Source organism: Saccoglossus kowalevskii, chromosome 10 (assembly GCF_978046115.1).
Source record: "Saccoglossus kowalevskii chromosome 10, keSacKowa6.1, whole genome shotgun sequence".
NCBI lineage: Eukaryota > Metazoa > Hemichordata > Enteropneusta > Harrimaniidae > Saccoglossus > Saccoglossus kowalevskii.
In genome coordinates, this window is record NC_140650.1 from 16,925,661 (window position 1) to 16,951,891 (window position 26,231).

Here is a 26,231-nt window from a genome sequence, read left to right on the forward strand (position 1 = left end):
TATCTTTAATTCTCTAATTTTGGTAAATATTTTTTTTTGATATTTTCAACTTCTTGTTGAAAACTAAATGTCTGATTGCTTTGATATTATACATATAAGACCTACAGGTTAAATTCTCTCAGATTTATTAATTTTTTGATGATAACTATTCTTTAATTGAAAAGTGCATTGCTAAACAGTGGAGCTATCTCAGCCAAGAGACTGCTTGTTAATAATTGTGTTGTACCCATACTGAACATGATGCTGTGCCACTTTAATTATGCAATTAATCTTTGAAGAATTCAAAGTAGGTGTTAGAAACTCCTCATAAAATTAACTGTCAAAGCTAACTTTTTTTTGTTTGTAATAAAAATTTCTATGTAGACTGTCAACTGGTGTACATGTATGGATTTAATGAACTCTATACACATGTTTTTTTTTGTCCTAGTTAAGGTCAAAACACTTTTGTTTTGTCAAGTTGTTTGCAGAAAAACAGTGTGCATACATTTTCCCTTTCAGCTTTTGGCTACAAATTATATATCAACAATACATTGATTGACTGGATCTTAGAGGCCTCTTGTATTAGTTGAAATAAAACTGCAAATGTCAGTAAATATGCTTTTTCTTTCCACACTACTCATGTCTGAACATTTACAAAAAAACATGAAAATAACTTGGATTTCCTAATCAATTAAGTGACTAAAAAGCATGTAATTATGAAAAAAAACGCACCTGCTATCTCCAATAAATACTTTCAGTGGAGGATAAAGGCCATATTGTTCATTTTTTTCTGTAAAACATTGTGCCAAATTTTCTCTCTCTGCTGTGGGTCCAGTACGTGCTACAATTCATATATCAACAATAGATCAACTACATTGACCGGATGTTATAGGCCTCTTGTAATAGTTTTTAATAACAGTGTAGGTGTTAGTGACTTTAACCAGACTACTTGAATTTTATAGATCTGAGTAAGATGATAAATCATCAACCTTTTAAAGGGGACTCTTGAAGGAGGCTTTATAATGTATCTTAGGAGTCATCAAAACACCACAGAATAGTGGCTGAGTACATGTGTATCCTTCCGGGAATAAAAACTTCATTGCTATTTACTCTCCCATTAAATTTTGTGATTTGGAGAAACTATGATATACCCTATTTAACTTATGATAGGTTACACATACAAGTGTGAACTTTTCATAAAGCAAAATACGTGCTATTTTGTATTTACACATGTGAACTTACATAAAACAAATCGCATGCTATTTTATATTTACACATCAGTCAGATTAAAATCTCTATAATGTGTGTGATAAGTTCTGGACATGAAATTCATGAAGGTAATTGCTATATTGATGATATTAGACGATAGTTGGCCATCTCTGAAATCATCTGGCAGGTGGGGGGTTGCTGAAATATTTCAAAAAAAAGTAAAGGTAGACATAAAGAGAAAAAAAAATTGCATGCAAGGTGTTCATGATAGCACATTAAAAAAAAAAAAAAAATTATACAGATTAGACACTGCAAAAAAAAAAAAAAAGCACTTCTCACACTCTTCCATCCACCCCCCCATTTTGATTGGTTGACCCCTTAGTAAGGCTTAACCGTTCTCTGGGCATGCACATGGTGAAAGGAAGTTGGATAATTAGTGAGCAAAATGTTAGAAGAATTTTGCTCACCAATTCAAATATTACAAGAGAACTGGTGATGGTTGTAGAACCATAACTGCCTCAGCTCAAAGATTGTTATGTAATACAGGGGAATGTGAAGGGAAATGTATTGTAATGTTACCTCTGTGTAATTTACAATATATCTGCATTAACCTTCACTGTGAAGGACAATATGGGAGTTGACTTAAATGACTGGTAAAAGCAAGGCTGGTCAAATTCTGCGAAATAGTATTAGAATTTCCAGATTACGCAATCGACACATTGTGAGATATCAAAATATGGATAAAAAGCAAGTGATATTTCCAGAGATGTACCGGTAGTTGGAATTCGAGCAAATTGACTATTAATCCATGAAACATACTCAAACATATCCGTACATATCATCCTGTCTTATTGTGTGTGGGTAAAGCTGTCATGCACACAATCTCAAAAATATGTTATTACTGTAAATAATTATGAACAATAGAAACTGAAAATAAAAACTATGTACAATTAATAAGGAAAATATGTGATTTGCTATGCAGTTTCCAGAAAATTATTACAAGTCCCAGAAGTGCATACGAGTCGTCAAAACGTACAGTTTGGTAACAGAACCCAAATGAGAAGTCTGGATTCACGGCGAATACTTCTAGCGAGTCACCCCTCTAAAAACTTCATTACTGTGCCAATGACATTGAACTTTGCTCTTCCATAAAGCAGCAGTTTTCATCGTCAAATAATCAAAATAAACTTGATACCCTGGCGAAGCATGTCTATTGTTTCACAACGACTGTCCCAGGGGATTTTCATTTTCTCAATTTTTCAAGATAAACGTCCCAGGGTTGTTTTGTGTACTAGAAGGACATGTTTATTGGCAGCATTTCTTGTATTAATTTCCATTGCACACAAAAAAAAGGAAGAAGCAAATACTGTTACTGAAGCACAGAATTTGCATGAATTTTTCTCCCTGGCCATTCACGCAAACTGCAAACGAAGTCTTTTACCTCATCCATAGTTGTTGACACTTTGCAACCGCCTTGATGGATGTATTGTGACGTATTTTGACCCCGGATTCTGACTTTGCGTTCCGGCTACATGTACTGCCTTTTCATACCAGTTCAATTTCCTTTCATTATTACTTCCAAATGTCGTGATATTTAATATTTAAAACTAACCTTTATTTCACAGTCACTTTAGTTTTCACTTTTCTAAAATTATTTTACTGCTCAAAAGACTTTTCACTCCCATCATGCAATTTCCAGTAGTACTTCCGCAGACACAGCGGCGATCGCCAACATATCTACAAATAACCTTGCTCTCAGGAGCTGAGGAATAAAGGAATATTTGTTTTTATGAGAAAAATTAGTCCTTGAAATTACCTACATGTATCAGGTGTTTTTCCCCAATTCATTACAGTGATAAGAATAACCTACTACCAGTACTAAGTAATTGCAGTTAGTCATTAATATTACTATCATCTTCTGGTCATCCACTACATTAAAAAAAGTAAATTAACAAAATCATTTTTATTGAGAGAACATGACAAATCTGCATAATAATCAAATAAAAATTGACTAAATTGCATAAAATAAAAGTTTATTGGAAACCTCAACCTGATAACAATTCTTGAAATTAAATTGTTAGCCTTGAAATATAAATTACATGCTGTTGTTGGGGTGCTGGGGTTTAAACAGATATGCATGTAAACATACAAAACAATCAATGTTTTCACAAACTACTTGTGTATGTCTAACAATTGACTATATCATGACTGTTTGTTATGTCTGAGAAAAGTGTAATCGAATTAATCAGAATTCTTTGATGAATGTGTTTTGGTTGCTTGGAAATGAGAGCGTAGAGTGGACAGCTCCCTGGTAATCTTGATGAGACATTTTGTTTGCATGTCTCTTGGAAAGATCAAATAGACCATTGTGGATTATTGCTAAACATGCATTGCATGAGATAAGGGTCTCATATGAATAAAGATGCCGACTTTGTTGCGCAGACCAGTACAAACTAAGACCTTACTAAGCTTTAATTAGACACAAAGAAGACACTGTGGGATAATCCTCGGGGGCGGACATCTGGGCAATTTCTACCGCCTGGCAACCCTTGCGGTGAAAACAAAGACCAAAAACTCGCAGAAAACGGTACTTTGGGATGTTTGTTGAGACTCCCCTGAACAGTGTAACAAGATTAGTCCTACGTGTGTAACATATATAAATTTGGTTGTTCAGGATTACTTCAAAGTTGAGTTTGTGTTGTTTTCTCGAGTTTTCACCGGCTCCACTGGCGTTCCACAGCACAAAGCCCATAGAAATACGTGGTACAGTGGCGCGCGTCTTAGCAACGTAGAACGTCTGTGACGTAGCTCCGCCCCCGAGGATTGGTGCACACCGTGGCCAGATCAAAACTCATACTTGCGATTTCCATTTGAAGAGCGCATTGGATTGTGGGAAAATCAATGTTTATCAACACAAATTTTGCACATGCGCTGCCTGACGACCTCTGCCCATTAAAGCAGATTTTTATTTTGCTTGTAATGTATTCAATATTGTAGATGAATTCAAAATTCAAAGTTATGGTATACCAAAGATTTATATGTGATAAAGATTCTATTCCTTGTGCAGCATGTTTATCAATTGTATTTCTAACAGCCCTCTACATTAGAATTTGAGGCTAGGGGCATGCTAGCCCCCTAGTATTTAATTTGGGAGCCATTCCGAGATTCGTCGCCAACGAAACTTTTTCACATCACAAGAAAAAAACAGTAACATGTAAACATATTGAATCTCTTAATTATACTTGCATATGATCTGCAATTTCGCCAACGATTTTATTAACCATTCCACCACCAGTTTCCTCTTCTCATCACAAATTCACAAAATAGTCCCGTTTATAGTCTGCACTTTCCTTCAGAAGAATAGGACAAACATAGTCAAATTTTTTGAGTGAAAACTGAAAATTGACTCATATTTAGTCTGTTGGCGCCAAAATTAGGGTTTCTCTCCAGAGATATTGAAGAATAGGAAAAAAGTGCAGAATAATTTGGGCAAGGAAATCTAGTGGTGAAAAAGTTAAAATAAAATATTCATTTGCTGTATTTTTTTAGCTGGCATGTTATTTTAGCTAATTTAGCTAATCTAGTTTTGCTAATTCAAGATGCAGCTAATTTAACATAAAGTATTTTCTCACAATAAGATAGTCGCCACTTTAGCTAAATTAAGATTCATGCAAAGAGTCAAATCTACTAAAATTGCATGCAGCTACATATGTATTCCAATGTGTTCTACAGTATTATTCAAATCACCAATGAAGTTTCTAGTTATGCATGCATGTTTACAAGAAATTTCAATTCATGAAAAGCCAAAATATTGTACCCAGCTTGATCTTGATAGAAAAAGAATGAAGACACTTTGTAACATGAGAAATTCGTATGTATATTACAGTGCTCACGAAAATTAGTTTCATACTTAACATGGTTTGAATTTATTGGAGGTATTTACCTTTTCCGGGACCATGAGTCTGTCACATATGCAGTGTTTATTGGAGAAAATGTGCGAAAACAAATGATATTTTTATAGTGGGAAAATAAAGAAAAAAGCAAATAAAAAATGTGTGTCCTATTTATGATTTTGCCATAAAATCCAAGGAAGTAATTTGCAGCTTTAATTTTTTTTAGCTTACTTCCAGGTTATTATAATAGTTCTTAGACAAGAAACCCAAAAATGTCGTATCCAGTATTTTCTGGTCATACAAATTCTCTGTCAATGAAAATTTCTTGATCAAATTTCCCGAAATATTAACAGCACTTATTATTTCGAAGCACAACAACGTTTTAACATCGCAAACATTGAGTTATAATATTGGACATTATTTCTGTTATAGGACAACTACCGGTATGCCACTTAAAAGTACCAGGATGTGTGACCTTTAGGGGTCACACATAAGTACCAGGATGTGTGACCTTTAGGGGTCATGGAAACGACCTATTGTGTTCCATTTTTTCTACTGGCAGAAAGTTGATAAAATGTGATTTAATGTTTTTGTAGTATTATATATACTTCATTACTATAGAGTATGATTGAAATGAAAACAATCTACATGTGCAGTTAATTATTAACTGGAGGCACTTACAGGTTAACAAAGTGTGATAATTATATGGCCAGGAGAATGAACTCTTAAGTGTTGAATTAATTTAATTGGTTATCAAGCTAACATTTTTATTGATTAGGCCAGACTTTTATTATCCCTTGTTTTGTGAATCCGTCGAATGAACAGGAGCCAAAAATAAAATAAAAATAAAATTTTATTTCAGCGTAATTTCTCGCGCCCGCCGACTTGTATGTGCAAAAAATTGCTAAAAAAAAACCTAATTTTCTCTTCATTTTTTTTATTTGCTCGCCGCATAACAAACCCAAGTTGCATTTTCGTGGGAGTATCATGATCAAAGTACGGAAGTCTCGCGCAGATAAGAAACAAGGTTATACATGGAATAACATTTTATTTCATTTCTTCTCTCAGGTCAATGATCTCACTTACAATTCTTTGAGAATCACACAAATCTAATGGAAAAAAAGAATTAATTTTTTTTTTCAGTCTCCTCAAAAAAATTGCCTCATAAAAACTCGAGAAACAAGAAATAAAAAAAGTCTGGTCTTACCATAAAAACTGTATTAAAAGCAACGTCCCTAATAGAAATCGCACACATTCTTTTTAAACAATTGAGAACCAAAAAACATTTCTCATATATGTGGATGCTCTAATAGAAACCACATCCCCTCTGTTGCATTGTATCATTTTAATAAAACCGTGACTTCTTATACAGATTTTACAGTACGATTAATTAGTGGTTGTTATTCAGATCTCAATTTGTCTGAAACATTGAAATTTACAGTAGCCTAAGACTCGTAAACTATTTTTCACAACCCAGACATTAATGAACTACTAATATTACTACATGTATATGGCATTCAACTTTTCAAAATTTGTAGCCACACTCCCATATTTGAAAAAAATAAATTGCCAATTTAATAAAATTACTAATAATTCACAGAATTACTGAGTTTTAGTCTAGTTGATAATAGTTAACTAGGGTTGAAGAAGATTAATAAATTATTAACTTTAGTAGCCAGTTAAGGTTTGAGTAAATAAATGCCAATCCAATTTTTTTTTTATAGATGATGTACTGTAGAATACTTTATTTTGGCTGGAATTAATTTTTGCTGAAAAGACTTTTTGGGTGTTTTGTATGGAATTTATTTTCACTGATTTTTGACAACTTGAATGTAAATATACGAAAAAAAGGTATATTCGCTGGATTTTATTTTCACTGAATCACTCCAAGCGAAAATAAAGTATTTTACAGTATGATGATTGTCACTGTATTCTCATTTGCATATATGGTTGTACCAGAATGTGGAGGACAGTGATGTGTCCCGAATTTCTGGCCACCAGGCCAATGGCCCCAGACCTAATCACCCAACAAAAAACTCTGATGAATTGAATGTTTACTGTTATTACCGTATTTTAATACCTTTTCAACACAGACTATGCCTCTCATGAGTATTCTAAAATAGTTCAAATGCTTTATAAAAAAATGTTTTATTGTGGAAAAAAAATCTTTGAAGTCCAGTAAACATAACCAGATGTGTCAAATAAACTATATTTAACTTTGGATGAGTAAGGGCAAAAGTTTATATCTCTGCATCTGGACAGATGTTTTAACTGTTAACTTGTATCAGTTACAATGTGAAAGGGATATACTCTTCCAGATTGTGTTCAACTTAATAGATCAATTGTCTGTATTTTCAGGAAACTGGTACTGTAAAATACCTTATTTTAGCTGGAATTAAATTTTACTGAAAAGATTTTTTGGGTGTTTTGTATGGAATTTATTTTCAATGATTTTTGACGGGTTGAATTTAAAATATAGGCAAGAAGGTATCTTCACTTGATTTTATTTTCACTGAATCATCCTTCAGTGAAAATAGAGAAAATAAATTCCAAGTGAAGATGCTTGCCTATATTTCTTAACTTCCTGTATGTAGTTGCAGTGAAAAAATGTTCACTATCCCATCATCATGCATGGAAATTTGCAAAAATATATATATTACCAGCTACACATTCTTCATACTGTATACTACTGACATCTAGCAAGCTAAGTTACTTATGTCATAGAATTAATGTACTGATTGATTTTGTTTTAATTGTTTCAATTTATCTTTTGACTCAGTTGGCATACATTTGTTCTGGGGCATTTCTCAGACTTATAGGCACTATTCATTATATGTAAATATATTTGGATTAAGTGGTTAGCAAAATTTTAAGGTAAAGTTTTGCTCACCAAATCAAATGAGAAATCCTTGTTTGGTAAACATTTTTTTCTCTTGAATAGATTAAGGGTTGACCAATTTAAATCAAGGGGAATTGTTTTCACATAAACATTTATCTACAAATTTCTTTTATTCAGTATAGGACTATGGTCATAAATTTTGCTCCATATTTACCCACCCCCTATATTGATGATTCACAGTAAATCTTTCTACAATAATTAAATTAAATTAAGGATGTAGAAAAGTTCCAGGACCTTACAAATTTAAATTTTTGTAAGTAATTACATATAAAAATGTGTAAGTAAAAGTAAATAAAAAAAAAAAAAAATTAAAACAATATACTAGTGAAACCTTTTAAATTGCAAATTATGTTAACTACTTAAATACACATCACGTTGGTTAGTTCCAGTCATAAGTGCTCATGATTTTAATCAGAGGAATATGTTGAAATCAGCTACATTGCAATTAGTGTGCAATTGGTTCTAGTTTGTATTAAAACTTTTCAGGAAGACATGTCAAAATCAAATAATATGTAAATTATATAATTAATATGCATAATTGGTTCTAGTTGTTATGTGTTTGTAAACTTCTTCAGGAAGACATGTCAAAATCAAATAATATTCAAATTATATAATTAATATGCATAATTGGTTCTAGTTTGTAAACTTTTTCAGGAAGACATGTCAAAATCAAATAATATGCAAATTATCTAATTAATATGCATAATTGGTTCTAGTTGTATGTGTTTGTAAACTTTTTCAGGAAGACATGCCAAAATCAAATAATATTCAAATTATCTAATTACTCTGTATTCTACATTTATTGATACAGACTATTGTTTACCAGTTAAATCAACTCGCTGAGAAACATGATAACCTTTTTTTTGGTTCCGCTGGCACATGGTAAAAAATAACATGTTTAAATGTATCACGCCTTGCTTGAACTTTTCTCAAATCTGTATAGTTGCCTGTATATAGTTAGACTGTATTTCTTTTTCTCCCTGTCAGTGCAATCACCCAGAACAGATCCAGTTGCTTAACCAGGTCAAATGAATTGACCCTCTGTTAGGAATAAAATATCTTAAAGGCACGGCACACAATCATGAAATTCATTCTAAAGTTTATTTGTTATGGTTTTTATCTCCAACTTCCAAACTATAATTTATCATACTGCTTTTATGAGTTTCCCAGACAGATTCTGTACAACAGTTCTGTTAAAGGAATGGCTGATATCCTTTTATTTCATTTATAATTGAATAATTAATCTGGGTGTATAGAAAGATTAATGGCATCTGTTATGGCAATATGTTATGGGTGGCATAACAGCTGTACACGTTTATAAAATGTTATAATATTCAAATTTGCTAATTAATATGCAAGGATTGATTGAATGATTAAAAACCTTAATTAACATGCTGAAACATCAAAATCCTGCATTACCAAGGCAAACATACCACTTTATCTATGCATTTTGTGGTCTTGTTTGTAATTGATGTCTGGTAAATTTAGGGCAGCTTGAGAAAGATCACCATCAGCCCCAAAACATTAATCCTTTTTTTCTTCATCATCACCCATATCAGTTAAAAATGTGCAGGCCACAAATTTTACTTCTGTGTGTTTTGTCAGAATTTTTGAAAAAAAGAAGAAAAATTAAATTTTCATGGAAATTTTATAATGATTATTAAAATAAAAATTATAAAAGACATGTGAACACATTGATTTCTGAAAACGAATTGTCCAGAAACATATTTTTGCTGGTCCTAAGAGAATCTCTCCTTCTATACATATCCAGCATCCAGCATTGCACTTTGTTGGAATTTGAATGTTTATTGAATCTGTTCCGTACATACAAATATGATGTGGTTCTATGTAAGCCAGTAACTGTCTGTTTATTTTCAAAGTCTATATACTTTTTATCAGAACTGCATTTGTTTCTTATCACACCGTAATAACCACTAAATTGCTAGCAATCAATGAAAATAATCACACTTGGGTATCCTGTTTTAAGTCTAATCATATGACAGACTTACGTAACAGATATCCAGGTTGAAAACCGAAATGTATACAACGCTGTAAAAAAAGTGTACAGGCAATAAGTTAAGCCCTTGATTTTAATTATATAATATAATTGTAAATTAGCTAAAAAATTTGGTTTTCCGAATGGGAGAATCACAATTTGTGTTACCAAGGGAACAAGCAAGGTTATCCTTTCTACTTTCTTGGTTTATTCTTGTCATTACTCAGCAAAATATTGTGCACTACCGTTTGTTTTTCTGCATGTTAAGCTGTATTAGTTATTTAGGGAACCATCAAAAAAGCATTTTTTTTATTAAAATCGGAAGTTTTGCATGCATAAATGATAATTACAATGTACATATTTCTGCAGATTCACATCAGATTTTGGAACAAACGAATTCTTGCAAAATTTGTTGAGTAAATAAAAATCATGAACTTTTGTAGCGGAAATTTTACTTGGGCCTACACCATGAAGTGTCAGCGACTTTTGCAAAATTCATGAGTGCTGTTAAATTGCTAAGAGCCACCAGCGGAAACTACGATTCTGTATATAGACAATATTAGCACAGTTCCAATAGGAGTTGTGCTCACCAATAACAAGGGCAATGGTGCAGTGGTTAGCGTGTTCGCTGTACACCAGGGAATCTTTTGAAACAATTTCCGAAGCCGACTGTGCACTCAGCAGTTTAAATCTCAGTACAGTCTTTCCTGCCTTCCATACACGCAGTATTAGGTTTGTGAGACTGGTTTGCAAACAATAACTTGCAATTAGCACCTAAGACAAAAAAGACAGGAGAAATAGCAGTGACTTCAATGTTCGAAATATCACCTGGCACCAAAATGCAATATCAAAAGAAGCAACAAAAAAAAAAACATTAATTGCTGGATACCGAATATAACAAGACTTCTATGACCGTTGACATTAAACGCAAATTCATGTACAACTAATAGAGCAAATACTTGTGGTTAGATATTCCCTTAACAATTTCAATTACGTAGTCTTAAAAAAATGTCTAGTGTATGCTTTGAATTATTGGGTACTGTCAGAAAAGTGAACTTCAATCCCTGGTCTTTCAACTTGTATCAATACACAGCAGGCTAAATAAACAATTTGTAGACATTATTAAATTTAAATCAGACTCTTTATACTCACCTAATTAGGAAATGAAATGTCTGATCATTTCATGTTAAAAACACATGTGCAGCCAAGATTTAAATCACAAGTAAAGTTCACACTTACTTTGAGTTTACAATAGAGGATTTTCCGTACAATTGCGAGATCTCGCGTGATGTATGAAAAACGCGCATCGAACGTCTGCCGCAAAAATCGAACGATTTGATTTTGAACTAGAATTTCTTTATTTCGTAACTCACATCGACCGGCCGATCTTCGACAGAGGAATATTGCTTCCGAATACCCTTACTTAATCAAAATTGCCTATCATCAAATGTGGACAGCACATTATTAAGCATGGAAATGTCCCCCAAAATACTTCGCGTTTGTCGAATCCCACGCGATGTTTGACGCCACTACGACGCTATGACCTTTGTTTGTCCTGTTTTTACGTTCGTTTTCACGCATAACGCGTGATTCTCGCAGTGAACAGAAAATGGTCTATTCTTTCACAGAATTAATCTTTTCACCACTAGACTTTCTGGCCCCAAATATTTCTGCACTTTTTAGCCCTGCAGTCGACTTAGTCGAGCGGAGCTTATCATACGAGTGATTGTCCTTCGTCGTGTGTGCCAACTTTTTACATTTTCGTCTCCTTCTTGAAAACTACAATTGTTATTGCTTTGATACTTGGTGTATATGTACCTTGGGCAGACCTCTCACAGATTTGTTCATTTTGTTATGATATCTTCAAATCTCTAATTTTCAAGGATATTTTTGTCATTTTTGGTAAAAAGTGATATTTTCGACTTCTTGTTAAAAAACGCAAGTCCAATTGCTTTGATATTACATATATATGTACTTTCTCAGATTTGTTCATTTCATGATGATATCTTTAATTATCTAATTTTGATAAATATTTTTGTCAATTTTGATGAAAAGTGATATTTTTGAATTCTTGTTGAAAACAGCAAGTCTGATTGCTTTGATACTATACATATTGTTCAATTCCTAATGATATATTCAGTTCTTTAATTGAAATGTGCATTGCTAACAGCGGTGCTATCTCAGCCGACATTATTCCAGGAAATGAACTTTAGAGCCAACAGACAAAATTTGAGTCAATTTTAAAAATTGACTGTTTTGACAGCGACTAATTTGTGTTTAAAAGAGATGAATAGGTTAATTATTTACTGTTTAATTTTCATCATTTGTATAGCCAGATTTAGCCTTTGCCCAATATGAGGCTCTACTCTGTGTGGCTTGATTGCCATGAGCAGATTTCTGTGTGTGTGTAATAAGCATAGTTCTTCGGTATGTAGATGCCCTGTGGTCAAGGGTAAGATGCAACATGTAACTTGGCAAATTGAGCATTGGTTTGAATCACACACAGTACATGTTTAATTTACTTAACATAGTATTTACTCTGTTGTGTACATAATGTTTCTTCTACAAATTGAAAAAAACATTTAAACTGTTAATTTTTCTGTACTTTTCTTAGTATATTAGTATATTCACATAATCAGATTATATGAATTTATTGGATATTTGCAATATCTGAAGAGCTTTTGGTATGAATCTGAATCATGCATATCGATATCCTAATTTGCATATCAATAAATTGAATCATTATGGGTTCAAGCTCACTTCATCCATATAACTAGTTAGGGTGACCAAGATACAATATTAAAAAAAAAATCCAAATAACAACAAATAAAACAAAAAAGTCATAAATTAACAAAAATAACAATCAAAAAATTTAAAAATTGCTGATCCCGAAATTTTTGTTTAATTCAATCCTGGAACAAGGATGCAAATGTATCCGGTACTGAAGAAAGACAATTCAAGATTCTACCGCTGCGAGTAAAATCTGTACTTCACCCACCTTTACAATTATTGTCATGTTTTGTCTTGCAGGCTCAGAGGTTACTCTGTATCAACTCAGGAATCATATCATTGTTAGATAACAATAAAAAAACATTGTCCAGTAGCATATCTATGAATGAATTGCTTGATTGGCGTGTTGATGATGCTGGAGGAGGCAGATCAAGAGACTGTTTAGTGTTACAATTTCGCACAAATCAATGGACGTTACAGACACCATCAGCATCATCTCTGAAAGCCATTACAACAACGCTGAGGGACACGATGAGGTCTACTAACAAAGGAAAATATGACAGCTCTTCAAAAGGTATGTCAAAATATGAGTATCATTCTGTGGAGCATTTAATTTTTACAGCTGTCAACTTTTGCATTAATGCAATGTCATTTTTCAAAGCTTATATAAAGTTACATTCTGAGTGCATTTATAGAAATTTATTGGTTACTTGTGAATTGTGAGATACATGTATATCTATTAAATGTTCAAATTTCCGTGCTTTTCAGCATGTGTGAATGCTGGCGATCGTTGTGCCTTTTCATTTGATTGTGTGTTAATTTTTTTTAATTAGTACTAAGTATTTCACTGTGCCTTGATTCACTTACAATAATTCTCTAAAAAACTGAATTATCACAGTACTTTGAAAGAAAGCAGAATTCTGGTGAATTTTCACCACCAAATAGGTCTCATAATAATTCCAAGACCCCAATAAAGTTCTATAAATGCTCTTGGTAAAACGTCAACTTGTCATACTGCCATTATAATAGAAAGGTGGTTTCTCAAAAATTCACTACTTGTAAATATAATTGAGAAAAGACAAACAGGAAATTTAAAAGTAAATTTAACTATTGCCTGGCACAAAAATATTTAAAAAAGCTTGAACTTTTATAACTTTAATTCCTTATCAATTTCAATTTCAGAAGAGGATAAAAACAACCAGTAAAAAGTAAATTTATCTATTGCTTGACACAAAAATATTTAAAAAGCTTAAACTTTTATAACTTTAATTCCTTATCAATTTCAATTTCAGAAGAGGATAAAAACAACCAGAAAAAAGTAAATTTATCTATTGCCTGACACAAAAATATTTAAAAAAGCTTAAACTTTTATAACTTTAATTCCTTATCAATTTCAATTTCAGAAGAGGATAAAAACAACCAGAAATCCAAGCATTCCAAGACATATGCTCAAGATTTACAACAATGTGAGAAACTTCTTCATTTCCCGGAAGAAGTGGCCTCTCTGCTTACAAATACTGAGTATGACTTGTTCAATAGTATACCTGCCGTCTACTACATCAGACATGTAACCACTGATGTAACACGTAAAGGGGTTGCCAGGACTGATATAAGCCCAACAGTACAAACATTGGTAGACAGATTTAATGAGGTATTATATTATATACATACATTTCTTATTAATCACATGCAGCTTTGAGATGTCATGTCATGAAAAGACCTACCATGAAAATTCTGAGATTATTAGTTGTAGTGGATTCCAGACATGTTTCTGATCTAGGCCACCCTTTGGAAGATACATTCATCAAGCTCATTCAACTTAAAGCATTAAGACAGTACATTATTGTCTACATATACATATATATATATATATGTTGATCTCATTAAAATGTCCGACTGAAAACCATTTATTGTACACATCCGACTAAGCGCCTATGCTCGGCTAAGCACCAAACCCAATTTTGTAGTACTTCTATTTTCGGGTTCAGTACTCATTCTTTCCAAAATGCCTGAAATTTGACTGTCTAGTCATAAAACGTTGTCTTTGAATAATGTTAAATTTTTTCGAGTACTGTTAATCAAATTTATATAATACAGTTTGGATATTGACTGCTGCAGAAAATGTACATGACATTTACATTATTCTTCACTGACATATTTATATCTCATAAGCAGGGAAATATGTATAATAACAATGTTATCAAAAGAATATCGCAAAGTATGCACCCAAGCATTACAGCGTTGCATTAACCTCTGTACTTTACTGTTTTTATGGCTATTTTACGGCATTCTTACTGTAACCTCTTAGTATGCTCATATTGGGGCATCAATTCATGTCACTATGCCTTCAACCATTGCTATGGGGTTTACTCATGTTGAGAGTCTGAAAAGCCATCTAGATGGTCTGAAAAGCAATGACGTGAAATGTTGTTACTGTAAAATGACTAATTTTCACTGGGTTTAAATTTCACTGATTTACCATTTCAGGCATATTCAGTGGGTTTTAAATTCACGGTTTCGTCATTTAGATAATGTGTTCTATGCTAAATTTTACATATTCACTGTGTTTTAATTTAGCGCATTTTTCCAGTCAGCGAAATAAGCTAAATTAAAACACAGTGAATAATTACCCCCTTTACAGTATAATATTTCCTGTGACTGACTATTTGAAAGTATTTTAAAAATATTACCAAGTACTAAAACTAATTTTTGAATTAATTATTAATTTTAAATTCAAATATATTAATATAGTACATGTAATATTATTCTGAAATAAAAAAGTCATTGTTTCCATGGAAACAAGTTTCCCTATTTAAATATAGGTCTTTGTCCTTTATTTGATGGTCTTTTTAACTTTCCACATTTTTTCAATACTTGCCTGAGTTCGAATGATGACTATCCTCTTGTGCATGCTAGAACTTCAGATTGATGTAAAAAAAATCAGTTTTCATGAAAAATCACAAATTTAATAACAATTTCAGAATAAAAATGAGGCCATCTACCCATGTCGATTTTGGAAACAAATTTGAGTAGAACATGGTTGGCCTAACATGGTGAACACTCTCTTGGCATTTCAAGTCTGTGATGCATTTTAAAAATATGCAAAAATGTTGTGACCATCTGATTAGCTGTCCGAATATTTTATTAATGACTTATTATCATGAAAGAATTTCAAGAACTCTCTCTTATTAAAAGATTTCCTGTATACCTGTAAATGGAGTTTAAAGTATAGCTTAGGTTTTTGAATGATTCTTGATAATGAAACTGTTCAATCAACATATCCTATTATTTTAATACTTCAAATGCCAACATTTCTCTTTATTTTCTATAATTTTTTTTACGAATTTTTCTATTACTCGGTATAACTTTTTGAAATAATTTTGAACCGAATTGGAATAATTGCCTTTTGGCTAAAGATCTTGATGGAAATTTTGGAAAAAAATATGATGCACATGTTTTATTTTGTGAATGCGAACAAAGGTTTACTTTCACACTCAAAGAAAATATCAATATCAGATTCAGACTGATGTTTCCTTAGATTATAAGTTCAGTGCAAAATCACCTACATACATGCGATAACATTGTTACTATCTTTAAAACAAACAACTGCAAAATCCAATTTCTATGTAATATTAAATATCCACCTTCAACTTGAATGCAAGTGCATACTTTAATTGTACATGCAGTTTACTTCTTTGTATGCATTTCACACAAAACCTCATTTTTTTTTTCAATATTTGTTCACAATTTGTATCAAGATCAGTAGCCAATAGGAAATTTATCCATTTTGTAGAATAACAAAGAACTTACCATTACTGTATATAAAAGTGTCATTTTTTAGTGTATTTTCTTCTATAGTATTTTTCCTACTAGATACGCATAATTCAAAAATTTAATTTCAAGTTATTGTAAGATGGATATTTCAAATATGATTTATTTTGTCTCCTCTGTCGGTGTATTTTGATGCACTACTAATAGAGCAAATATGGTATGTGCATGATATTGCATTCATCAAGCTCATTCAACTTGGAACATTAACACAATAAACTATTGTCTACTTATACATATCTATGCATGTCGTTCATTTCTATGATCTCATTCAAAATGGCAGACTGAAAACCATTAACTGTATTTGTCCGATTTAGCACCAAACCAAATTTTGTAGTATTTTTATTTTTGTTATGTTTTTTTTTTTTATATAGGTTAGTTTGTGGGTAACAAATACAGTACTATGTGCACCAAGTACAGAAGATAAGAAAACAGTCATTTCAAAGTTAATACGGATAGCCAATGCATGTTGGAATATTGGCAACTTCAACGCTGTTATGGAAATAATATCTGGGCTGAGGTTAGTGTTAACTCTCATCACAGTGCGTTACTAATGACATAAGTACCATGACATGTTGTACATGTTTAATTGCATTTAATAACTGTATGCCAGATTAACCTCTGAACTTAATGAACTATTTCAGTTGTCAAATAAAATGAACCATGTATTACAGGTATTGGCTTCTGGCCATCTTTTTTTTCTACATTAGTTAGTTTCACGTTTTTTTTTTTCAAATTGTCCCATTTTTGGAATCCTTGATATTTCTCTGTTTTATCATTGATGACGCTGTGTAGTTCTCATGTGCTAGTCAATGTTGTTTATTAACTGTAAATGCATTAATTATTCACTGGATTTTGTTTTCACTAAGGTCTAGACAATTTTTATCTCTGCTGTTATCGAAGATGACTGAGTAGAGCTCATGGGTTGACCACACCTGTCACCCGTCCGTCAGATATAGTCTCTCAACTTTTTTCATTCAATAGACTTCTTCTCCGAAACTGTCAGGTGGATTGCCTTGCTATTCATACCACACCTACCTGGAATGATCCTCTGATAATCATGACATCACATGTAAACCTCTATTTGTAGCTCCGCTGTTGACTTTGTCGAGCGGAGCTTATCTTGTGAGTGATTGTCTGGCATCATCTGTGTCAACTTTTTACTTTTTCGTCTTCTTGAAAACTGCAATTCTTATTGCTTTGATACTTTAGCGTATATATACCTCGGGCAGATCTCTTATAGATTTGTATATTCCATGATGATATCTTTAATTCTCTGATTTTGATGAATATTTTTGTAATTTTTGGTAAAAAGTGATTTTTTTGACTTCTTGTTGAAAACCGCAAGTCCAATTGCTTTGATCCTACATATATATAGGTACCGGTACCTCAGGTAGACCTCTCTCAGATTTATTTATTTTGTGATGATATCTTCAGTTATCCAATTTTTGATGAATATTTTTTTATTTTTGAATTCTTGTTGCTATCTCAGCCAAGAGGCTGAGCTTGGGAATATTTTTGTCATTTATGGTTAAAAATGATTTTTTTACAACCGCTCGTCAAATTGATTTGCAATTTGGCATGAATGTTGTTGACTTAGATTACACTCAGACTCATTATGAACATGTGAAATCCATTTTTTTCAATTCTGTGCATCTCAAAAAACTTAAATATCAAATTACCATTTAAAATTAATGCGTTTCATTGTATAAAAAATGTTTTGTTTCAAATTGGTTACTTAATAGACTGGACTGGCTGAAACCACTTTGGCTACAAATGCCAGAATCAGAGAAGGAATCTGTGAGAGCATTGAGGGAAATAATGAGGGAAGATGCTAAAGACTATCGTGAGGCTGTTGAAAGAGCTTTACATACTCCTGGCTGTAAAGTAGTGCCATATTATGGTTGGTTTGTGCAAGAACTTAGAAATATACTCAATGAAAACATGACTGTTATAGCATTACCTTTGTATAATGAACACAAGATTGAAGTAAGTTTAATGTTTGTTACGTAGAATCAAACTTTGCTATAGTTGATAGACCAAGCATTGTATTATACTGTAAGACGTTTATTTTTGACTATTTTCCCTCATCAGAAAAATCCCTATTACTTTCAGCAACAATTTAAGCAAGGGATTTGTCACCTGCGCATGCGTCAGATGGCCACAGCATGTCATTGTTTACAAACAAGCGTCTACCCATGAGCCTTTGCATTTGCGTTTGTTGTTATCGTCGTTTGGGACTCAATTCCCACGTGTGCGCAGGTGATGAGCCTCCCACTTTAAGTACCGGTACTCTACAGGACTTTATGAATAAAACAAACCTGCCACTAGGGGGCTCTGTACATGAATCACCAGGCTTTGAGATATTTTCCATTGCAAGGATCATGTATTACAATAAAAATTTTAAAAAATGAGACATTTCTAAAATTTGTTGCAACCAAATTTGCATTCCTTTTAATATTCCATTTTCTAAATATTGCATTTATCATATTCTAGATCATTAAAATTATTTTGACCATAGAAACATTTCTGTTATTTTGATGAGTTTTTTAATATAGCAATACAGTTACCCTTTAAAAGCCTTTAATAATTTTGTTTCTGACAAAAGTGTTACACTGTAAAATACTTTCTTTTAGCTGGAATAAATTTTCGCTGGAAACGCTTTTGACTGTTTTGTATAAGGTTTATTTTCACTTATTTTGAGGAGTTTTTTAAAGTTTTATTTCTAAATATTCACCCTTTCAGCGAAAATAGCGAAAGTAATGTAATTTACAGTAAATAGACTATTGTTAGAAACAACTGTAACAGTGCTGTATTTCTTGCACAGATTATGAATCATCATCAACTTCATCATATCTAATATTAATAAATTTATTATATTTGTAGTATATCTCAGAGTATAGAGGAGAGGATAAATTCTTGTCCCGTGTGGGTGTCGGTGGAATCATAAACACAATCAAGGTGAAACAAGCCCATTGGGTGCTACATGATATACAACTATGTCAACAGTCGCTACACACTGCCATTACAGAAATAGATGCTCGGTAAGGAGAGAAAAAACAAAGTTATATTGCTATCAGTTTGTTGAGGGCGCTCTGACTACATTCATTTATCATGGTTGCATGCTTGACATTAATTAGACCTCATAAAATAAACAAAACAAAAATTCAGATCAAATTTGTAAAAAGTAAGGCGATTTTTGTTTTGTTTTGATGAAATGGCACACACATTTTGCAGTTTTGATAAATGCTTCAACAGAAATAAAAAAAAAGATTGACCCACATTTTTCAGATGGTGCATACTCTGATCAGAAATGTAATTTTTCTTATTATGTATGTAATAATTTAATAAAATGCACCCTTTGTATCATTATATAGACATTTGTGAAATACATGTGCCAGACAGTCTTTCTAGCTTGTGTGGTAGCATATTAGCATATGAAAACAGCTATGGTCTTTCTGAGTGTCCGATTGAGTATGAAATGATCACTTTTCGTTGGTGCATGTAACATGTTTGAGTATGAAAGCCAAGGTTACACTGACGTTTTTTTTCCCCAATGTCTGTTAAAAAGAATTTATAATAAGATTATAAACTAAATACAAACATTTATTTTCTTTTGCATTGTCTGATTTGGCTTTGTCCTCAACACTACACTACACTTCCAGGACAGTACCTTTTGCTGTACCATGTATTTGGACATAAATCCAAATTTTGTTAATAACCTTATACTGGTAGTACATGTATGTGTGATAAAAACTAAGAAGAGTTTTATAGGTCAGTAGAATTATGAACAGTTCTCATGACACTGTGCATCATATGTTTGTTTATTTAGAGATGACAAGTCGTCTGTGGATCTGAATGATAATTTTATTGAAAGCTGTGAGCCGATATCACAGTCTGATTGCCCGAGTCATCAGGTGCAAGTGATATGGACCAAGCTAAGCGGTTTAGACATGCACTCTCTACACTGTTTGTATAGAGGAACATTATGCGTGCATTGGACACAAGAAAATGAAAGATCTGCCATGTGTCATTTGAAACTGGAACAGTGCAATTCAATATTACAGTGGACAAGACCTGGAGATTATCTGATCACACCACCATCATCACCGTCTTCTCCTACGCCAGCAAACAAATACCAAAGAACGGGAAATATGCTCCAAGATGGATTAGAGGAGGGATACATTGATTTGACTTTTGCGAAAGATGTCTTCATGGGATGTGAAGAGGTTGATTTGCACACTGTATCCCGCCGCCATACTCTCAGTGATTTACATCGGACAGATCATTGTTTTTCCATTCTTTATGGCGCTAATATCGCTGAAAACAAACTGGTGCATTTTGTAGCACCAAAGTGCATATCAGCATTGTGGTATCACGGATTAAAGAAACTTATAAAGGCCAATCTGAATCAACAAAAGCACTTTGCTGATCGGAGAATACAGTGGCTGCAGAAGGAATATCTGAGATTATTTTATGACAGTGGTGGAAACATTGGTCCTAATCCTACTGATGCAATAAAGGTACTGTCAACTTTAATATTTCAAAATGAGGGTTTGTATGTTCCAGGTATTTGACTTTGTCACATGTATATGGCAGAAGCCATGTGATAAAGCCATGTGATTGCAATTTGATTGGTTCATTCACACAATTAGAGACTGTCACTTCATCAACTGACAATTTCGTAGGAGACCAAAACATGGCTGTTTTGCCAACTACAAAATATATTTTGATAACTATTTGAAATATGGTGAATTTAAATGTAATCAAATATATTGATGGCCATTTTGTCTTAATCAATGCGGTTCTAGTTAACATTTTATATATTCATTATAAACCATGTCATAGATATACACATTTATTTAAAATGGCCAACTGGTGGTCATTTTGCTTTAATTAATGCTGTTCCAGGACAATTTCGCTCCATATGGACAAGTACTTGTTTGACAATCAGATACAAGATGAATTAATGTCAACCATTTTAATGTTAAAAAATCATCATAATCAAGTATCAGCTTCTGGATCCATATCTCTGACATGTTTATGTTCCAACTGTATACCGGTAACTATAAACAAAACTATACATCTTAAATTTGTTAACTGACAGGGACTAAGGTGTTGTGAAAATCAATGACAACTAATTTTGCAATTTTATTTGTTTAACTTTTTTTTCAATATGGCACAAGAATTAAAGCTAAGACATACAAATTAAAACACGACTAGGAATGATAAAACTATAAAAGTTAGAAATCAAAACTTGAATATTTCCAGGAAAAAATAGGATAAGAGAAATTTACGACACAACAAAAAAGATTATATAATTAATTTTTTTTTTTATAAAGACTTTGCCTTTTGTTTAGTCTGGAAGTAAACATTTTTGTTTTGTACTTTGATATTATAAGTATTGTAAGTATTGAAAGCACTACAGCCAAATGTAGCTTTTCTGTTTCCAGGTGAGCTGCTGCCATGCTATTAATCAGAACAATGCTTCATTGATATGTGTGGAAACACCACAAAAAGGTGAATTGGAGATATTAATAACACAATACTGTTAATTCAAATCGATAACCTAACCTAGATTATTCTCTTAATGGTGATTAGGTATTTGGTGGGAAAAACTGGTCATTGATGACAAGACTGCCAAGTTATCGTGATGGTAAATCCTCACCCCCTATTAATGAACATAAACAGGTTAACCTCAAGAGAAGTGGCACAGCCACAGCTAAACTACTTAAAAAGAAAGGCGCACAAGCATTGAAGGTATTCTATTCTATTCTATATTATATTATATTATATTCTATATTCTATTCTATTCTATTCTATATTCTATTCTATATTCTATTCTATTCTGTTCTATATTCTATTCTATATTCTATTCTATATTCTATTCTATTCTATATTCTATTCTATTCTATATTCTATTCTATATTCTATTCTATTCTATTCTATTCTATTCTATTCTATTCTATTCTATTCTATTCTATTCTATTCTATTCTCTATTCTATTCTATTCTATTCTATTCTATTCTATTCTATTCTATTCTATTCTATTCTATTCTATTCTATTCTATTCTATTCTATTCTATTCTATTCTATTCTATTCTATTCTATTCTATTCTATTCTATTCTATTCTATTCTATTCTACGTATGACCAAATGCAAATATTAAAACTTGAACAAACAATAACATGAGTCTATTAGTTCATTCAATTAAAACCAGTCTTTCCAGACACAGTCAGGTCATACCCAAGTTGAGCAACTATGTTGGTGTCAATCGTTCATCAAATGTATTGCATGTGTGACTCAAAACACACACCAATGAATATTTTGCCACTCTATGTGACCTAAGTTCTCGATAATTTTATTAGGATGAAGATAAACATTTCAAAAGAAGTGAGAGCATGAGGATTATCAAGACGAGTGCTGTTCAACTCAAAGCTGCGATGGACAAGTCACATGGTACTCATAGTATGTAGGAATCTTATTGTGTTGTAAATCCATTCATGGGTTATGTGTGTGTTATTCTCTCTTGTCGTAAAGTTTGGGTTTTCTACAAATGTTGACATCTAAAAATGCAATAGGCGTTGTTGTCACCAATTGTTACATAATATTAGATAAGCAAACAATGTTGCAAAATTTATTTAATATCCGGATCTTGTATATCCAAACTTTCAGGAAAAAAGTTGCATTTGTTAGTCCCTGATTCGATGAATTTCGATGTTGGCTGGTCTCTGAGTTTTCTGAGCCTAGAAATCAGGTACACTAACCCACTATTAATTGCTTCCTTTGAGGTCTCACATCTGGTATGTATCCTATAATATAAAGTATGTCTGTGTACATTGCTTCCTGTCTAAGAAGTATAGGGCAAAGGTAAACTCCGTTCAAGTTTATTAATACTTGTTGGGATGTCAGGCTGGTCCAGTGGGAAGTGTACTTAATTTTTGGGCTAAGCAAATAGGTGACACAATTGATGGTTTTAGACCACCCTTAGCCTCATATTTTAATCAGTGGGCCAATCTAAGGTTATTTTTGGTTTATTAATCATCTTTCATTCTTACCATCAGACGACGGGATTTTGAAACGGAGATGTTCCACAGCAAGTCTTGGAAACAAAGATAGTGTATTGAAAGGCTCTGGAGGTGACAGAAGACGTAGCTTTACATTTAGTTGGTATGGCCGAGATAAAACTGGGAAAGTGAGGAATACTATTGATAATAAACCACCAGCACCACCTATCACAATGAATACAAACATGTCATTTCTTGGTAAGTTAGGTTTTTATCTTGTTCCTTATTAGGATTGTTGCACACACTGAATATTTATCATAATAAATAAAGTAGTTTTAAATTAATTAATTTCAGTTTAAAATATTATCTATATTTTTAGCTCCGCTGTCAATTGAAGATGACAGAGCTGAGCTGTTAATATTTGTGATTGTTTAATGTTTGTCCTTTGTCCATCAATAATTCTATTTGCAACTTCTTTTTGAAAACTACCAGACTTGATACTTGGTATATACTTGCCTTGATCTCTGTCAAATTTGTTCATTTTGTGTCAACGTCTTCAATTCTCTATTTTAGCAAATATTTTGGTCATTTTTGATAAAAAATGCTATTTGCAACTTTTTTTCTTAAAAACTATTAGCTCAATTGCTTTGATACTTATATGTATGCAGGGTAAATGGGCTAACCTTCATGAGATATGTAACAAAATGATAACAAATGCAATTGCCATGGCAACAACCAAATTAACTATTTTGACTGTTAGGTCCCTTGTTCTTATTATGCACTTTGGATGTGAAGAATATTCTTGAATATTCACGAAGAACTCGTGTAACAAAATTGGTAGGGATCATGATATGTCCAAAATTTCCAAGCATGTTGATAATATTTCTTCATTTATTTGCCCATAAAGAATTTGTAGAACTCTTCAAGTCATTCAGTCTCAGATGTAGAAAAGATTTGAAAGATTTATTTGAGAAGATTGCAGTCCCAACTAGTACTATAAAAGATGTTGCTGCAAAGCTGCTTGCATCTAACAATGGTTCCAGTGAAGATTTTACTGTCATCTCAAAAGGTTTGTCATTATTGTTTTTCATGACTTGTCCTCTCTCATGTCATGAGGTATTTCAGACTAGTGCCCTCTAGTGGTATTAGATATTTCAGACTAGTGCCCTCTACTGGCATTAGATATTTCAGACTAGTGTCCTCTATTCGCTGGTTCCCGGCGTCCTTTGCGAATGGCAGGTAGGACGCAGGTAACTAGTAATCGCCATATTGTTCCATTTGGGCCGGTTTTCCGGCCGGAAGGAACGCGACTGGGTGACGTAATTTGAAAACATTCCAAGTTCCGTTTTGCGTAAACGTGTCTGTAATGCTACAATAAAGCCATGCTCATACATACTGCCTGCTTAGATTTACAGATTTGATATGTTCTATGCAAATTTATAACAAAAGAAACAGTTTTTTTTTATTTGCCCAACTTTCGAAAGTAAAAGGAAACCCCTGAACGGCCACGAGCGTAAGCGCTGACGTCAGGTAACTAAGGGAAATGGAACAAGCAACGAGAAAGTGGTGTACCAATCAGAATGCCGGAATCGTTACTAGTTACCGGCCTCTTGTGGCTTGGTACGCCATGACACTTGAGGCGGGAACCAGCCAAGTGTCCTCTAGTGGCATTAGGTATTTCAGACTAGTGCCCTCTAGTGGCATTAGATATGTCAAACTAGTGCCCTCTAGTGGTATTAGATATTTCAGACTAGTGCCCTCTAGTGGCATTAGATATTTCAGACTAGTGCCCTCTAGTGGCATTAGATATTTCAGACTCGTGCCCTCTAGTGGCATTAGATATTTCAGACTAGTGCCCTCTAGTGGTATTAGATATTTCAGACTAGTGCTCTCTAGTGGTATTAGATATTTCAGACTATTGCCCTCTAGTGGCATTAGACATTTCAAACTAGTGCCCTCTAGTGGCATTAGATATTTCAGACTCGTGCCCTCTACTGGCATTAGATATTTCAGACTAGTGCCCTCTAGTGGCATTAGATATTTCAAACTAGTGCCCTCTAGTGGCATTAGATATTTCAGACTAGTGCCCTTTAGTGGCATTAGATATTACAATCTAGTGCACTCTGATGGCATTAGATATTTTTCGCTGGTTCCCGGTGTCCTTGGCGATTAGCAAGTAGAACGCAGGTAACTAGTAATCACCATATTTTCCCACTGGCCCAAAGTCACTAAGACTAAGTGACGTAATTTGAAAACATAACATTTGTTTTCTGTAAATAAGTCTTCATTATGCCATGCCCATACATTCTGCCTGCTTAGACTTACATATTTGTGATGTTTCTGGCATTTCTCACTGTTTCTGTGCAAATTTATAATTTATTCCATGAAATCTTTTTTACCAGAGAGTCTTACAAGAAACACTGCCCAAGATAAGTTATACGAGAGTAATAGACGTGTTACTGATGCTATTGCTGCATCTAGTGTTGCTAATAATAGTACTGGGGTAGAGACGATATCATTTACACCGTATGTAGTTGGAGTTAATCAACTTGTGGATTTTATGCTCAATGAACAAGGTGAAGATATAACAGAGACTAGTGCTATTGAAATCATACAGGTTAGTATTTTAACTTTTTAGTTCCGGTAAGTTAAACTTTTTTTTCTAAAAAGTCTCCTGTTTTTCTTGGGAT

General features: G+C 33.0%; 1 protein-coding gene across 1 annotated transcript in view; it reads left to right on the forward strand.

Annotated features, from left to right (window-relative positions):
• Positions 1 to 26,231, forward strand: part of LOC102809018 (1-phosphatidylinositol 4,5-bisphosphate phosphodiesterase epsilon-1-like) — a 116,548-nt gene that overhangs the window by 63,676 nt on the left and 26,641 nt on the right. The window contains exons 8-19 of the mRNA XM_085504598.1: positions 11,137 to 11,198; positions 13,007 to 13,280; positions 14,110 to 14,357; positions 16,909 to 17,054; positions 18,280 to 18,523; positions 19,421 to 19,578; positions 20,367 to 21,057; positions 22,136 to 22,294; positions 22,903 to 23,002; positions 23,599 to 23,799; positions 24,449 to 24,610; positions 25,944 to 26,158. Coding sequence (XP_085360724.1) covers positions 11,137 to 11,198; positions 13,007 to 13,280; positions 14,110 to 14,357; positions 16,909 to 17,054; positions 18,280 to 18,523; positions 19,421 to 19,578; positions 20,367 to 21,057; positions 22,136 to 22,294; positions 22,903 to 23,002; positions 23,599 to 23,799; positions 24,449 to 24,610; positions 25,944 to 26,158 — 2,660 coding nt within the window. The remainder of the gene's footprint in view (positions 1 to 11,136; positions 11,199 to 13,006; positions 13,281 to 14,109; positions 14,358 to 16,908; positions 17,055 to 18,279; positions 18,524 to 19,420; positions 19,579 to 20,366; positions 21,058 to 22,135; positions 22,295 to 22,902; positions 23,003 to 23,598; positions 23,800 to 24,448; positions 24,611 to 25,943; positions 26,159 to 26,231) is intronic.